Source organism: Myodes glareolus, chromosome 13, assembly GCF_982192425.1.
Source record: "Myodes glareolus chromosome 13, mMyoGla1.1, whole genome shotgun sequence".
NCBI classification, from domain to species: Eukaryota; Metazoa; Chordata; class Mammalia; order Rodentia; family Cricetidae; genus Myodes; species Myodes glareolus.
This window is the reverse complement of record NC_142038.1, coordinates 13550316-13568042: the sequence shown is the minus strand read 5'-3', so window position 1 is coordinate 13568042 and position 17727 is coordinate 13550316. Positions and strand designations below refer to the sequence as shown.

The 17727-nt window shown below is 41.8% G+C and overlaps 1 protein-coding gene across 3 annotated transcripts in view; it reads left to right on the top strand.

Annotated features, from left to right (window-relative positions):
• Positions 1-17727, top strand: part of Dym (dymeclin) — a 288571-nt gene that overhangs the window by 36696 nt on the left and 234148 nt on the right. For all 3 annotated transcript variants that reach the window (XM_085676420.2, XM_048419152.3, XM_048419153.3), the window contains exons 3-5: positions 11185-11237; positions 13339-13432; positions 14937-15070. In XM_085676420.2, the coding sequence (XP_085532546.1) occupies positions 11185-11237; positions 13339-13432; positions 14937-15070 (281 nt within the window). The remainder of the gene's footprint in view (positions 1-11184; positions 11238-13338; positions 13433-14936; positions 15071-17727) is intronic.

Here is a 17727-nt window from a genome sequence, read left to right as displayed (position 1 = left end):
GGTGTGTGCCACCACCGTCCTACTTGCCATTTTGACAGTTTAATAGTTCCAGGCCTTTGATTTTGGCAGTTGGATGGCAGCATATAGATTGTCTGTGAATCACAGGAATACAAACACCTTTTTGATTTGCCTAATGCATTAACATTTTTCTGCAGTAAATTCATATGCAGTTTTATCCTTTGAAATTTTACTATGAATAGGTTCTTTTAAAACATTAACATTTCTGCCATTTAACCACTGAATGGTTAGTTCTTGTTAGTTTTGTGAATGATCTCTGTAATTCCCTCTTGCTAACATAAGGGGGAAATGCCTCTGAGTTTTTCTTGTTGGTTTACTTAGGCCCTGTGTAAACTGACAAATAGGTTTATTGTAGGCTGAATATGACATTGGTGTAAAGTGTTGATTTTGAAGACATTCTGTGACAAGAATTTTCAGTGAAAGGACTGAAAACATTTTTAGTTATTTATTTCATAAACCTTATAAGTGTGGTTTGTTCAGCAAATCTATGTTCAGGATTTTCTTGTAATTTCCCCCAACAGCTTTTTGCACATCTGCTTGCTCTGAGAGACTTGAATTATGAGCTTTTCGTCTTTCATCGTTTGTACGTGGGACTGGTGTGCCTACAAGTAAAATACAGCCGGTCTGATTGCTGGAGCTGTGAGTGAGAGTTTATATAATTAGAGGTCTGCTTCTTGAATACACCGTAGTTGATGGTTTCATGGCAATTAGAGAGAAGTCACTTCCCAACCTGTTATTTTTCCTTGTCACATTTAAAAATTTATTAAAAAAATTTTTTATCCTTCACATTGCTTTGTGTGATTGTAATTATGACCTAGATACAGTATTTTTTTAAAGATTTATTTTATTATGCATACCATGTTCTGTCTGCATAGTTTTGCCTACACGACAGAAGAGGGCATCAGATCTCAATATAGATGGTTGTGAGTGGTTGCTGGGAATTGAACTCAGGATCTCTGGAAGAGCAGTCAATGCTCTTAACCTCTGAGCCATCTCTCCAGCCCCAATATACAACTTTTATAGCATGTTATATGCATGATGCATTTTTTAAAATGATGTTTTCAAATGTCTTCTTATTTTATGGGTTTGAGTTCTTTGCCTATATGCCATATGTATGTATGTTCCCCTTAGGTATATCTACTGCCCTTAGAGGCCAGAGAGTATCGGAGTCCCTATAACCCGAGTCACAGATAGTTGTGAGCTGTCACGTGGGTGCTGGGAACCAATAGCAAGTACTCTCAACTATGGAGCCATCATTGCAGCCCCCACAATACAGTGTCTTCTACATGTATATAGGCGTAGTATGTGCTTGGTAGTGTTTCTGTAGTGGTATTTCATTTGTATTTTAATAAATAAAGCTTGCCTGAAGGTCAGAGAGTAAAACAGCCCCATTGGTCAGCCTTACAGACCAGGCAGTGGTGACACACACCTTTAATCCTAGTAACTACACTAATTTTCAATAGAAACTGGGTGGTAGTGGTGTATGCCTTTAATCCCAGCTCTAGAGAGGAATGTAAAACAGGAGGCGGCAGCTCTCAGTCATAGTCTTATTCTGAGATTCCTGGAGGCAGGATTGCCATTTCAGACTGAGGTAGAGCTAAGAGCTAGCAGTTGGTGTTTTGTTTTGTTTTTTTCCCCTGACTTTCAGGTTGAACCCAATTTCTGTCTCTGGGTTTTTATTAATCATACTACATGTTTCTTTGTTGGTATTATGTAAATCTGCTTGAATAAAAGTCTGGGGGCTGGAAAGATGGCTCAGTGGCTAAGAGCATTCGCTACTCTTCTAGAGTCTTGAGTTCAATTCTCAGCACCCATATGGTGGCTCACAACCACCTAAAATGAGATCTGGTGCCCTCTGCTGGCATTCAGGTGAACATGCAGGCAGAGTACTCATACATCAAAAAAATAAATAAAACTGAAAAAACAGTAGAAATTATTTTTTTAAAAGAGAATATCTGAATGCTTTTCATGGGGAGTGCTGATTTGGACATCTGCGCTCTGACACCGTAACCTACAGCATGGCCAGACTTCACTTCTGCCACCTGAGCGGTAAGCTGCTGTTACTTGTTAGTCACTTTCTTTTATTTTAAGCGAAACAAGGCAAAAGCTAAATAGAATATAAGTGTTCTTTTTTTAAGCTAATTCATTTCCATGTCAACGTTATGAGTTGTTGTTTTTTATTTATTGCTGTAGTGCTGGAGATTGAACTCAGGGCTTTTTTTTTTTTTTTTTTTTTTTTGAGACCAGGTTTCTCTGTGTAGCCTCGGCTGTCCTGGAACTTGATTTGTAGATTAGGCTGGCCTCAAACTCACAGATCCATCTGCCTCTATGTGTTGGGACTAAAGCCGTGTGCCATCACCACCCGGTGGGAACTCAGGGTCTTGTGGTGCTGGGAAGGCACTTGTACTGAGCAGTATCCCCAGCACTGGGCTAGTGGGTTTCTTTTTTCTTTCCTTTTTATTTCTGAGACAGGGCTTCTCTGTGTAGGTTTGGAGTGTGTCCTGGAACTTGCTCTGTAGACCAGGGATTATTAAATTTTCATATTCATACATAATAATGGACTTCATCACGACAGTTTAATATCTGTATATGGACAAATATTTTTATCATATCTTCCTCATTAACCTTTTGTTCTCGCCTCCCACCGATTCCTTTCTTTGTCCCAGTTACTCTTCTTTTTGTGTTCATGTTTGTTTCTTTTTTGGGGTGATCCATCTCGTTTTATAGGGTTTTCCTGGTGAGGGATTATTGTTGTTGTTGTTATTTGAGACAGGATTACTCTGTGTAGCCCTGGCTGTAGTGGAACTTGCTCTATAGACCAGGCTGTCCTCAAACTTACAGAGATCTTTCTGCCTCTGCCTCTGAGTGCTGGGATTAAAGGCGTGCGCCACCACTGCCTAGCTGAGTGTGGGATCATTAATAAGAATTTTTTTTTATTGCTGTGATCAAAACCATGGCCTAAAGAAAAATCAATTGGCCAAACCAATAGACTGCCTAATTGGACTTTCACGCTCCAAGACTGTGAGCTAAATGAACCTCTTTTTATCAAGTTCACAGGTAATTCTTTTTTGATTTTTGATTTTTATTGAGCTCTACATTTTTCTCTGCTCCCTTCCCTGCCTCTTCCTTTTCCCCTTCAAACCTCCCCCAAGGTCCCCATGCTCCCAATTTACTCAGGAAATCTTATCTTTTTCTACTTCCCATGTTGATTAGATCTATGTAAGTTTCTCTTAGTGTCCTCATTGTTATCTAAGTTCTCTGGGATTGTGGTTTGTAGACTGGTTTTCTTTGCTTTATGTTTAAAAACCACCTATTGGTGAGTACATATGATAATTGTCTTTCTGTGTCTGGGTTACCTCACTCAAAATAGTATTTTCAAGCTCCGTACATTTTCTTGAAAAATTCAAGATATTATTTTTTTCTGCTGTGTAGTACTCCATTGTATAAATGTACTGCATTTTCCTCATCTATTCTTTAATCGAGGGGCATTTAGGTTGTTTCCAGGTTCTGGCTATGACAAACAGTGCTGTTATGAACATAGTTGAGCACAATCCTTGTAGTACGCTTAAGCATCCTTTGGATTTATACCCAAAAGTGGTTTTACTGAGTCTTGAGGAAGGTTGTTTCCTAATTCTCTGAGAAATCACCACACTGACATCCAAAGGGGCTGTACCAGCTTGCATTCCCACCAGTAATGCAGAAGTGTTCCGTTCCGCCCCCCCGCCCCCCCCCCCCCCCCCCCCCCCCGCAGCCTCCAGCATAAGTTGTCGTCAGTGTTGTTGATCTTGCCCATTCTTACAGGTGTAAGATGGAATCTCAGAGTTGTTTTGATTTGCATTTCTCTGATGACTAAGGATGTTGAACATTTCCTTAAGTGTCTTTCAGCCATTTTAGATTCCTCTGTTGAGAGTTCTCTGTTTAGGTCTGTACTCCTTTTTTTTTTTATTGGCCACAGGTAATTCTTTATAAGAGAAAGTGAATTGATAATCAGAATGTTTTAAAGTTTACAGTGCTATTTATTTTTAAAAAGGTATTTATTATTTGTGCGTGTCTATGTGCACATGAGCGTATATGTACATCATGTAGATATGGGTGTCCATGGAGGCCAGAAAGGGCAACACTAAAGTAAGCCATCAAAAGTGCATGTTGGGAGCTGCACCCAGATAGATCTTTTGGAAAAGCAGCAAGCACTCTTAACTGCTTAGTCATTCCTCCACCACGTAGTTATTTTGTAACAAATTGGTAATAATCATTTCCAAGATTATGTATTACTCAATCTCCTTTTTCCTTTCTGTAATTCTTCAGGGCCAGCACTGAGGCCCAACAATCTCTACTGATCCCCGTAAATGCAGACTCACAGTCCGCATAGGTGAGGATGGGTTGGTAGCCAGGGGAGCTGGAGCTGACCGAGGGGAGTGTGGTGGGGTAGACAGCATGCGTTTGCCCCAGATCCATTCCTTCAGGTTCCTAGTTCAGTCTACCATCTGTGTTAGCTCCATCTGGTTTCAGACTGTCATCTCTCTGACCTGTTAGCACCAGCTGACTAAAATACTGTAAATAATGTTTGCAAATTTTCATATATGACAGTTATCGGGAATGTTTGGTCTATTCAGTGACCCGTGATTTATGTTTACTTTGATGGTAGTAACTTGGATTTTTGAACTACAGACTTTATATAAAAGTACAATTTTTTCCTCTTTACCAAAAATGTTCTTTTTGTTTGTCAGTTTTGGAAAACAGCTTGACATTCAGCAGTTGCACGCTGCTGATTGATGGCAGTGGGTGCCCTAACACTGAGCTCTGGCTTCTGTTTCTTCAGGCTTGAGCAGAAGGTGGGCTCTTCCCTGGGGCCGGGGGTCCAGCAGCTCCCTCATTCAGCCTTGTCCAGAGTTGTGGCTGATGACATTTGGAAACATTTTCTCTTTTAGTGGCTAATATGGTTGATAATCTATCTTTATAGTGACACATATTTTCTATAACTTTTCACATTATATTGGTCAGATTTTTACTTTTTTGTCACAATTTAACATTTTGCTTTCTAGATCATTCTTGCAGAAAGGGCAAAGGTGTTTGTCATGCCTGAGGGTTGCAGCATGGGATTTAAAATAAAGGAGGTTTTAAAGTATACAGGGTGATGTGCCCGGCCTTCATGTTATTTAATTTCTTTTGTTTTTGTGTGTATATTTTCACATTTTATTTATTTATTTTCTTTGAGACAGAGTCTCACTATGAGCCCTGATTGCCCTATAACTCATTGTGTAGAGGACCAGGCTGGCTTCCAACTCAGAAATCTGCCTGCTTCTGCCTCCCTGTGCTGGGAATAAAGATCTATACCACCACACCTGGCTGTATGTGGATTTTTGTTTTGTTTTTCGAGATAGGGTTTCTTTGTGTGGCCCTGGCTGTCCTGGAACTCACGCTGTAGACCAGGCTGGCCTCCGTCTCACAGAGATCCACCTGCCTTTGTCTCCTGAGTGCTGGGATTAAAGTCCTGTGCCACCACTGCATTTTATTTAAAGATTTTTGAATTATGTTTATGGTGTGTGATGGTGTATATACTTGAGTGCAGGTGCTCACAGTGGCCTTGAATTCATAATCCTTCAGACTTCTCCTAATTATAGGTGTGGGCCACCAACTATATCGAGCATTGCCTATAGTTGTTTGATACAATTGCAAATGTTTAAACACTTTAAGATTGTTAAATGATGTGGTGTATTTCCCTCTTCTGCAGTGGGAGAAGACAGTGTAGCATTGGTAAGTTATTTGTCAGTGTTTGAGGAATAAATACATGGAAACTTGACTTGTGAGTGTCCTTTGTAGTTGAGGACAAGGGGTTTCATGCTGAGCTCTGTGTGGGATCCTTTCCTTTTTCTTTTTCTTTTTCTTTTTCTTTTCTTTCTTTCTTTTTTTTTTTTTTTGTTTTGTTTTCCAAGACAGGGTTTCTCTGTAGCTTTGGAGCCTGTCCTGGTACTAGCTCTTGAAGACCAGGCTGGCCTTGAACTCACAGAGATCGCTTGCCTCTGCTTCCCAAGTGCTGGGATTAAAGGTGTGTGCCACCACTGCCTGACGCGCAGGATGCTTTCTATGCTTTCTCCTTGTGGCGTTGTGGTTTGTGCACCTGTCATGTTGGTGGAGGCATCCTTCCTTTACTTTAAGGACATTGGGCTCTCAAACTAGGTCATGAGACTGGATAAAAAAAAACCCGACACTGAGATGTGACTCCAGTCTGTTCCCTCCGTTATGTCAGGGACACTTTGCTTCTGTTAACTGGGCAGCGGTTAGAAATCCATGTGTGGTGTGGTTGTTCTGTTAATTGATGGTAGTAGTTAAATTGTGAGGTGGGAAGCTTGGTGACATGCTTGGTTGTGACCACTCTGAAATTCATTGTCTGCAGAGACACTCCATGTTCTTGCTGTTGGATTCCTTCCTAGGTCTTTAATTTGGTATATATTTTAGGTGGAGTATTACCAGGATTTTAAAGATTATGTACTTGACTGTGCGCTGTGTCTCCAGTTTACTCTACTGGACTGAGGCTCGTGAGCCTCTTGTGCACACCAGGGTGCTCTGTCGCTGGGAGGAGTGTGGTGGTGTGTGGGTTTGAGTTTTGTGCAGTGCCTGCTTGTTCAGGGCATTGTTGAAGCTTCCTCGCTGACACTGTTGTCTCTGTTTAGTCTTTTCTGGGACCCATCCTTCCTAGAACTTAACTTTGACGATCTGTGTTTGCCACCTCTTCACATGTTATCTGAGGCGTACCTTGGGTGAGATGTGACTGTGTTGTGGATGTTTGCTGTTGGACTTCTGGAGTGGAGGCCTTTAAGGAATTGTGTGAGAGAAGTTGCTGTTGATGGCAACTGTCACTAGGGAGATCTAGATCACAGAAAGGAAGGGATATATTTAAAGTACAACCCAGAGATGGCAGTGTAGGACATTTAAGAACTTCTATATGATTGTGATTTTTTTTTTTTTGCAACAGTTATATGTAGCCCAGGCTGACCCAGAACTTGCTTTATAGCCAAGATTGGCCTAGTACTCACTGGCATTATAGGCATACATCTCCATTTCAAGCTTTACTGTAAATATCTTTTTTAAAAAAGATTTATTTATTTGTCATATAGACAGTGTTCTGCCTGCTTGCACACCAGAAAGGACACTAGATCTCATTATTAATGGTTGCTGGGAATTAAACTCAGGACCTCTGGAAGAACAGCCAGTGCTCTTAACCTCTGAGCTATCTCTCCAACCCTACTGTAAATATCTTAATAACCATGTTCTTGATGAATTAGTTCTATGTAGAAAAGCCCAATGAAGTTCTTAATATTGTAGAAAAGCCCTTGGCCCTTGTCCTTCTGTCTGACTGCCTGCCTGTCTCTGCCCTTCTGGTTTGTGTAGGGGACAGGGGGTGCTTCCTGTCATTATTCTCCATTCTCTTTTGTTTTGTTGTGCATTGGAGTGACACCTACAAAGCCGACACTGTCACTTTTGTGACTGTTGCATTCTGTCACTGTTGTCGGACTGATGGCATCACATACAAGGGTTGCTTCGGGACCCAGTATGGCTGCTTATTCAGAGGTTAGTTTGGTATTAAAACTTTGACTATGAGATTATGAATTTTAAATATTTATCTCTTATCTATCAGGTAGGTTTCTTAATTGACCTCCATATATGGAGTTCATGTACAGAGTAAATTTGAAGTAATTTGAGTTAGGATTTGCTGCCTCTCATCGTTTATTGCGTATTTTCAGTGTCTCAGATCTGACTTTGGAGACATTTGGTTTCTGACTGTAATTGTCTTGGAAACACTGGCATCTTTCTGAAGTACCATTTTACTTGTCTTTACTTCAAATGATTTGCTCATTGCCTCCTGCCAGAAAAACTGAGGTTGTCTGTTTGAAAGTGCTGGGTACCTAGAATCAGCCACACGGCCATCATCCAGCCCAGTTGCTTTCCTCTGTACTGGGCTCCAAATAAAGCAGATGGCAAAGCACATTATTCTTAAATGCCCCGGGAAGTCTGGACACCTGGAGAGTGGTGGGATGAGAGGAAAGTCTGTCACAGCAGTCGGTGTGCCTGTTTGAGTTCCTGTAAAGCGTGGCTCCTGATCCTCCTAACCCTGCGACCCTTTAATAGAGTTCCCCAGGTGGTGACCCCGACCATAAAATTATTTCATTTTACTACTGCATAACTGAAATGATGCTACTGTTATGGATCATAATGTAAACATCTGGTATGTGACCCCAAAGGGGCTGTGACCCACAGGTTGAGAACTGCTGCTTTACAGACCCTGAAAGGAACACCCAGAGGTAGAAGCTGCAGGCCTCCAGCAGCAGGGCTCTGTGACTTTTGTCGCCAAGTATTTTCTTCAGGTGGACAGGCAAGGCTGTTGTGGAATATTATTTTAACTTTGCAAAGATGTGTTACATTTGCTTATGCTGCGGAATACTTTAACTGTAAAGGTGTTACTTTGGTTTGTTTGCACTGCCTCTGTTTAATTATGAAAAGATGTGTTGCTGTTTCTGTTTCACCTTGCCTGTCTAGGGCCCCTGATTAGCCTAATAAAAAGTTGAACAACCAAGGCTACAAAGAAACCCTGTCTTGGAAAAAAAAAAAAAAAGGAAAGTATTGAACAGCCAGAGAAAGGATAGGCTGAACTGGCGGTCACAGAGACTAAGTAGGAGGAGAAATCCAGACAGGAGAGGAGAAGAAGAAGAGAATGAGGGAGAAAGAGAAGAACACATCTGGAGCCAGAAGCCAGGCAGCTGCCAGGCAGACACAGACGCAGGGAAAGTAAGACGTACAGAAGGAAAGAAAGGGAGAAGACCTGAGGCAAAATGTAGACGAAGAGAAGCAGATTACGTTCTGAGAGCAGTGGCACAAGCGGTTAATAAGGCTGAGCCACTGATCAGTCTGTGTCGTGAGTTGGGAGAGGCTGGTGGCCTGAAGAGAGCCTGCTGTACAAAGTGGAGGTGCATGATGTGTGGAGCACGAACGGGGGCGTTGAGGATGCTTTTTCCTGGAAATGGTTGCTCAGACGGAGGCTGTGTATAAGGAGAACCAGGCTGTGTGGGCCTCATCACAGAAAGGCAGGCGTTAGCAGCCCGGCTAGCCACAAAGAGCAGCTTTTCAAAGGAGGTGGTATCGTTCTGAGAGGGAAAGGCTTCAGAAGATACAACACATTCTTGGGGCTGGAGCCATGGCTCAGCTCCTGTTCTTCTAGAGGACCTGAGATTGATTCCCAGCACTCACACCAGGCAGTTCACAGTCACCTTTAACACCAACTCCAGGAGGAGTTGACATCCGGCCACCGTGGGCTCCTGAGCTCCCACACGCATGTTTACACAATTTAAAATAATAAAAATAAACTTTAAAAAGATAGATTCTTTTATATTTGCAAACAAACACCTTTGAAATCTTTGACAAATATTTAAACTTAGGTCACTTGACCTGATGGCCAGAGAGATGTCTCAATGGCTAAGATCCTTAACTTAACAGCTCTTGAAGATGACCTTTGTTGACTGACCTCCATGTTCCAAACATATAAAGGTCTCTGTGTCTTTGCCATGTCTCTGAATTTCCATATTTTAATTTAATAATTTCTTTTTCTTGAGACGGGCTCTCACCATGCTGCATTGGTTGTCCTGGGACTCTCTATAGAACAAGCTGGCCTTGAACTTTGCTAGAAAGATCTCCTAAGTGCTGGGATTAAAGACTCACGTCACTGCACCAAACCACTGCAGTCCCATTAAAATAATAAAAAAAAAAGACATGGTTGTGCACACCTTTAATCTCAGCACTCTGGGAGGCAGAGCAGGCTGATATCTCTGTGGGTGGAGAGACCGTGTTTCAAAGCCAACAAGTAAACAAAGGGTTTGTTTACTTTATGTGTATGTTTTGCCTGTATATGTATCCGAACCACATGTGTGCCTGGTGCCTATGGCAGTCAGAGGACTGTATCAGATTTTCTGAAACTGGAGTTATAGGTGTCTGTGAGCCGACGTGTGGGTACTGGGAACCCATGATCTTCAAGAACAGCCAGTACTCTTAACCTTGAACCCATTTCTCTTCTCTGCAGTAACCCCCACCTCAGTTTTTTTGATACAGCATTTCTGTATAGCCTTGACTGTCCTTGGCCCAGCCGTGCCCAGCCTTATCCTTTGCCCAGTTTTAAACTGGATGTTTTGAAGTTGTTCCTACTTTTGAGTTGTAGAAACAAACCACACAAACAAAAAACAAGCCAAGTGGTGGTGACGCTCAGAGGCAGAGGCAGGAGGATCTCTGAGTTCAAGGTCACCCTGACGTCCTGATCTTCAAAGCTAGTTCCAGGACAGCGAGGGGCAACACAGGGAAACCTTTTCTTGAAAACAAACAAACAAAAACCCAAACTTTTCACTACTGTATGAGTGTGCTTTTGCTTTTTGGAGATGCGGTCTCAGTATGTTACTGTGGCTGGCCTGGAGTTTATTATGTACACCAGACTGGCCTCAAACTCTTGATATCCCCCTGCTTCTACCTCCCAGAGTGCTGGTTTTTAAGGTTTGTGCCACCATGCCTAACTTTGTGTTTTTCTCTGTGTCTGTGAACCACTGAAGCTTGTATTCTTTCTTTTCTTGCCTTATTTTTTTCGTTTTTGTTTTATTTTGTTGTTGTTTTTATTGTTTGAGACAGTGTCTACACTGTAACCCAGACTGTCTTTCCCTGTGTAGCTCACAGTGAAAGTCCAGCTTGGCCTTGAACTCATGGCAATCTTCCTGCCTCAGCCTCCTGAATTTTGGGAATTACGGGTACCCAACACCACTCCTGCCTTTTGCTCAGCCATTTGACAGTATTGAGAGGCCGTACTTGACACATCTCCTAAGCATAATGTCCGTTCCCTGAGTGACTATAGGGCTTGATTATTGCTGCTTTGAAAACGGCACCTTGTATTCTGTTTAGGATTACCCTTGCCAGGTCCTGAATTCAATGAAGGGCACCCCAAGCTCCTCTCTCTCGTATCTTGAGAATTAGAGTAAATTTCCTAAGTATACTGAAAATAGAAACTTTACTTTATATTGCTAATTCTATTGTTTACTATATTCTTGTTCTAATTTATTTTTTGATACATTCCATTATGTTAGTATATACATATCTAGTATTGTGTTCTAAATTACCTTTCTTCTTTTGTCTCTGCAGTACTGAGTTGAAGCTGTTGGAAGAGGCAACCATTTCAGTTTGCAAGTCTTTGGGTAAGGTGGAAGGGGAGGGGAAAATAGGCAGGTTTTCAAATTTTCTGTTAAAATTATGATAGTGTAATATGAGTTGAATTAATGAAGCGACATTCTTGCTTGTGATGATGACCACGGTAATTATTTGTCCTTTGACTCTGGTCAGTGTGCCTTGTCTATGTTTGTATGGTAGTAGGGGACCTGGCTGGGTTCCAGGCGTAGGCCCCATACCTGGCTTCCCTTGTATATTCTTTAGAGTATGTATTTGCAGACCTGCTCATTTACTTTTTAAAAGTATATTCTGATCTCCGTCTTTGATACCCTTCAACATGTCAAGAAAGCTCACATAGATACAGAATCTCCAGATCTGCATGAAAACAAATCCTGGCAGCTCAGCCCAGTGTGCTGTAGTGCTTACATTTCTGGTTCAGCAACATCATGACTCTTGAATTTACATTGAAAATCAGTGGTCATGCCAGGTGGTGGTGGGGCAAGCCTTTAATCCCAGCACTCAGAAAACAGAGGCAAGTGGATCTCTGTGAGTTCGAGGCCAGCCTGGTCTACAAGAGCTAGTTCCAGAACAGGCTCTAAAGCTGCAGAGAAACCCTGTCTCGAAAAACAACAACAAAAAACAATAAATAAATAATAAAAAAATAAAAGGAAGGAAGGAAGGAAGAAAAGAAGGAAGGAAGGAAGGAAGGAAGGAAGGAAGGAAGGAAGGAAGGAAGGAAGGAAAGGAAGGAAGGAAGGAAGAAAGAAAGAAAGAAAGAGAAAATGATTGTGTACTTGTCTCTGCCATGGCTTCTACTTTGCACCCAGGACTTAAACCTTGTGAGCTTTCTTCAGCAGTAAAAGTAAATTTGACCTAAATAGTGTCCTGTCGGGTTCTTAGCTGTTGTGCTTCAGAGCTTGCCATGCTGCCTAACAGTGGCTTCTTAAGCTCAGTTCCTTGGTTATCACTAAGGACTTGAGCCAGTGGATAAGGATGTGTCCTAGAGCAAGTAACAGCCTAGAGATGAGAAAAGGAAAGATTGGACTGGAGCAATAACTCAGCACCTGAGAGCCCTGGCTGCTCTTCCAAAGGACCCAGGCTCAATTCCCAGCGCCCACATGGGAGCTTATGACAATCTATAATTCCAGTTACAGGGAACCCAATGCTCTCTTCTGGCCTTATCAGGTACACACATGATGTATAGATATATGTGTGAACCAACCAGCCATACATAAAATAAAATTATACTTTTTAAAACATTTGAAAAGAATGAAAAATTATAGTAATATTGGTTTTTACCTCGCTTGAGGTTACACTTTCTTCTACTGTTTACTTTGTAAGTAAATTTTGATTTTGTTTTTTTTAAAGATTTATTTATTTATTATGTATACAATGGTCTGCCAGCATGTATCCCTGCAGAAAGAAGTTGGCAGCAGATCTTATTATTGGTAGTTGTGAGCCACATATGATTGCTGGGAATTGAACTCAGGACCTCTGGAAGAGCAGTCAGTGCTCTTAACCACTGAGCCACCTCTCCAGCCCCTTGATTTTGTAATCATGACTATGTCTTAGTCACTGTTCTATTGTGATGAAACACCTTGACCAAAAGCAAGTTGTGGAGGAAAGAGTTTATTTGGCTTACACTTAACAGTTCATCACTGAGGGAAGTCAGGGCAGGAACTCAAGCAAGGCAGGAACTTGGAGGCAGGAGCTGATGCAGAGGCCGTGGAGGAGAACTGCTTACTGGCTTGCTCTGCATGGCTTGCTCAGTCTGCTTTCTTATAGAATCTAGCAACATCAACCCAGGGATGGCACTACCTACAATGGTCTGAGCCCTCTCCCATCAATCACTAATTAAGAAAATGCTCTACAGGCTTGTCTACAACCCAGTCTTATGGAGGCATTTTCTCAGTGAGGGCTCCCTCTCTCTCTGATAACATTATCTGTGTCAAGTTGACATAAAACCAATCATCATAGACTAAGAGTAGCATTTTCTCTCATTGCTTATTTTCTGAATTAGATGTGAGATTGTCAGTAAGAGTGGTCAGTTGGCAGTTTCAATTTGACATTCTATAAATGATATGGTATGCTCAGTGTTAACTATTTAAGTACTTTTCTTGTCTCTTGCAGTTGAAAACAACCCTCGAACGGGAAATCTTGGCGCCTTAACTAAGGTCTTCCTGTCCAGAACCAGAGAGCTCAGGCTTTCCGCAGAGTGCCAGAAGTAAGCTACCTTTACCCAGCACTGTGGCATACTTAGCGCTATTTTCATTTGGTGGGAGAAGTAGGCTGTGATCTTTTGAAAACCCCTGTGAAGGAATTACATTCTTTATTAAGAGGGAAAAAGTAAACGTTTTAAATTGTTGGTATGAGATTCAGGAGTTTGATTTCATCATTTTGGTTAAGTATTAAGATTAGATTTTTTTAAAAGTTTAGTAATGATGCAATTAATCTTTGAATTCAGTTTTAAAAATTAATTAATCTTAATTAATTCTTGTTATAGTTAGCATATAAGTGGCTTTTACAGTGACATTTTCATGCATGGGTGTCATTTACTTGCTCATGCTCATCCTGCCATTGTCCTTTGTTGTGATGAGACTGTTACCATAAAAGACATTTTCACTATCATTGTTAATCTCGTTTAAATGACGACTTAGACCTGTGCTATCTCATCCACATCTGCTGCTTTTCTGTCCTAAATATTGGATGGGTCAGTCTGATTGTTTGTGACTGGGGCATTGACTTTGTTTGCTTGTTTGTTTGAGACAAGGTCTCACTCTGTAGCCCAGGCTGAACCTTGACTTCATGGCATGCTGGTGCTTTAAACCTCCAAGTGCTGGGATAATAGGTGTGAGCCACCATGCTGGCTCCTATAAAATTGATTTAGAAGGATAGTATTATAGTAGGGAACACAGGACCCTTTTGTTCTGTCCTGCCCGACTAGCTTATACCTGAAATAATCACACAGAAATTGTATTAATTAAATTACTGCCTGGCCCATTATATCTAGCCTCTTCTTGGCCAACTCTCACATCTTAATCTAACCCATTTCTACCAATCTGTGTAACACCATGAGGCCATGGCTTACCGGGAAAGACCCTAACCAGCGTCCGTCTTGGGTAGGAGAACCATGGCATCTGCCATGCTGCCTTCTTCCTCCCAGAATTCAGTTCTCTTTTCCACGCCTACCTAAGCTCTTCCCTATCAAAAGGCCAAGGCAGTTTCTTTATTCAACCAATGAATGCAACGCAAATACAGAAGGACCTCCTACACCATAATATTTTTAAAGATTATTCCTTGCCTTGCTTATAAACAAATATATCAAATCCAGTTAAAAAGTTCTTGTTATTGATGCAAATAACACACTGTATTGTTTTACATTGTATATTTGTGACTGTTCTCTTTATGCTACCGTGATTTTAGCTCTCTTTTGTCTAAGTTGCTTTCATGTGGGACAGTTATAAAATTAAGGACAAAGCAGTTATACCCACAGGTGCCAGTAATGGCTTTAATTAAGTAGATTTTACTCTGTACAGAATGCAATCTGAGAGAAAATACAGTAACTCTCAATATGACTATAAACCTTTGAAAGATATAGACATTGTCTTAATATTATTAGTAGACTCTGCAAAACCATTACAAATTACGAAGACATCATGCACTAGAAACAAACTGACCTTCTTTATGATTAAACTGAATTTTAGGTGATTCTGGTCTTTCTGTTTTAGCCACATCTTCATCTGGCAGACACATAATGCTTTGTTTATTATCTGCTGCTTGCTAAAAGTGTTCATCTGCGAGATGTCTGAGGAGGAGCTACAGCTTCAGTTCATGTATGAAGAAAAATCTCCCGGCAGTTATAGTAAGTAACCAATAAGCTGCAAATTTTAAGACTAAAAGTAGAATTTGGGGCCAGTAAGATGGCTTCTGACAGCTGAGTTCAGTCTTGGAACCCTGGTGACGGTGGAAGGAAAGAGCCTCTCACATCACGTGTGCACGCTGGCATGTGTGCCCACACATACACACCATATACACCATTCGCACCCAGTATTTAAAAAGTATTAACTTAGAAAATTCTGGTTTTCTTGTAATGATTCCCACTTTTCTTTCTTTAACAAAAACCAAAAGACAATAGGAGTAGGGGCTTCCCCATCTGACTTTCATGTCAGTTACTTGTCTTGCAGCTGTGACAAACACCCAAAAGAACAGGGAAGGGAGGGTTTATTTTGTCTGGAGTTTGAGGGGACATTGTGTCATGGTGGGAAGTTCTGAAGCAGGAGCCTGCTGGTCATGTTGCATCTGCAATAAGGTGCTCAGCTTCCTTTTGTCTTTTTATTTGCTGTGGTACCTCAGTCCTTGGAACGGTGCCACCCCCTTAACAGACCTAACCTAGAAACCCATCACGGACATGCCCGGAAGTATGTTTGCTGGGTGATTCCTGCCAAGTCCAACCAGGGCTAAGGATCACAGAGTTCACTCCTCGCCAACTTGACAAACATATCACTTAGCATTTATTATTATAATTTTAGATTTACTTCTTTTATGTGTATGACTGTCCTGCCTCTGTGTATGTGCACCCTGTGCCTGAGGAGGTCAGAAGGCATTGAATTCCCTAGAACTGGAGGTACAGATTATTGTGAACCACCATGTGCATCCAGGTCTTCCGCAAGGTAAACAGTGCTCCTAACCACCGAGACATCTCTCCAACCTCTCTTACTGTGTGTGTATGTATGGTGTGTGTGGCATACATGGAGGTCAGAGGACTTTTGGGAGTCAGTTTTTTTCTTCTCCTGTGGGATCTGGGGCTCTAACTCAGGCCATCAGGTCTCTATGGCAAAGTGCCTGTCCTGTAAAACAATCTTACCTGCTCTCAAATGTAACACTTCTTTTGCCACAGACTTCCACCTCTTATCTCTATAGACTTAAAGCCCTTTCATGATGCAAAAAGCATTCAGCCCATCCTCTGAAGTTTTCATTGTTTTTAATAGTTTCAACACTGTCTAAAAATCCAAGCAAGTCTCATGAGACTCGGGGAGAATACCTTAACTGTAAGCTCCTATGAATCAAAGCAAGTTACTTAGTTCCAGTACATACTGCTACAGAGTAAACATGCCTATTTGAGCAGTGAGGAGTGGTAGCATAGCAAGAAAGGATTGGACCAAAGTTAGATCGAAACCAAGCAAGGGAAACACCGAATGCTATTTCTCTGCACCTGCCTCTGCCTTCCTAGTGCTGGGATAAAAGCCATGCACCACCAGGCCAGGCTTAAAATTCTTTTTAAAAGTTACATTTACTTATTTGTGTGTATGTCCAGGCTTGTGAGTATGCCACGGCATGCACGCGAATGTTTTTGCTAGAGTGTTTTTCCCCCTTCCACCATGTGGGTCCCAGGGGATTGAACCCTGGCACCAGTGCGTTTACCTGACATGCCATCTCACCAGCCCCCATAACTTCAAATTCACCCCCAGTCAAGTTTGTAGGCCACAGGGAAAATGAAGCCAAACTCTTTGCCAGAATATGACTTGAATGTCCTGTAGCCCACTTCCTGAAATGATCTCTGTTCCTGTCTGAAACTTCATGAGCCTCGTCTATGGTTTACATCTGCCTTGGCAGTCCCAAAAGAATAACCCACTAACGACTGCTTACAGTAATCAAGGGATTTTTCAGCCCAGAGTCCCCCTCCTGAAGACCGATTCCAAGAGCCCATGACCATGTGGTTGAGCTTATCACAGCAGCGGCCCCACTCACAGTGATGTTTCTTATTTTATTTCCTGCGTTGGTTCCTTATCTTGTTGCTGTCACCAGATACCTGAGAAAGCAGTGTGAGGAGGGAAGGGCTGTTTTGACCGATACTTTAAGAGTACCATCCAGTGCAGGAGGGCATGGTGGCAGAAACATACTCAGCTGGGGCTAGTCATGGATAGTGGATAGTGCCGCCTGCATTTAGGGATAGCCCTTCCTTCTTCTGCCCCTTCCCCATCAACACAGTATCAAATCTTACAAATATGCTTTATTTCTCTCTCTCTCTCTCTCTCTCTCTCTCTCTCTCTCTCTCTCTCCTTTTTGAGACAGGGGTCTCTGTAGCTTTGGAGCCTGTCCTTTAACTAGCTCTGTAGACTAGGCTGACCTCAAACTCATAGAGATCTGCCTGTCTCTGCCTCCTGAGTGCTGGGATTAAGGTGTGCGCCATCACCACTTGGCTCAAATATGCTATATTTCTGTATTTCTTTAATATGTGCTGAGGAGATATGAACAGGGCTTTTATTTAGAATTACAGACTTTAGAAATTTTTGCTAATCTTCACATTTTGATATCTGTAATACAACATAGTGCATAGTTCTACTAGGTAAGAAGAGCCCCTTCACTCTTCCCCCCTGCCCATGGGGGCTGGAGACATGGCTCAATGGTTAAGTGTAATTTTTGGGGGGTGTTTATGTTTACCTTTCAACATGTCTTGGTGCATCAAACAACATTAGTTTGGAAGTATTCCACAGGTTCTCATCCTCTGTAGAGACAAAA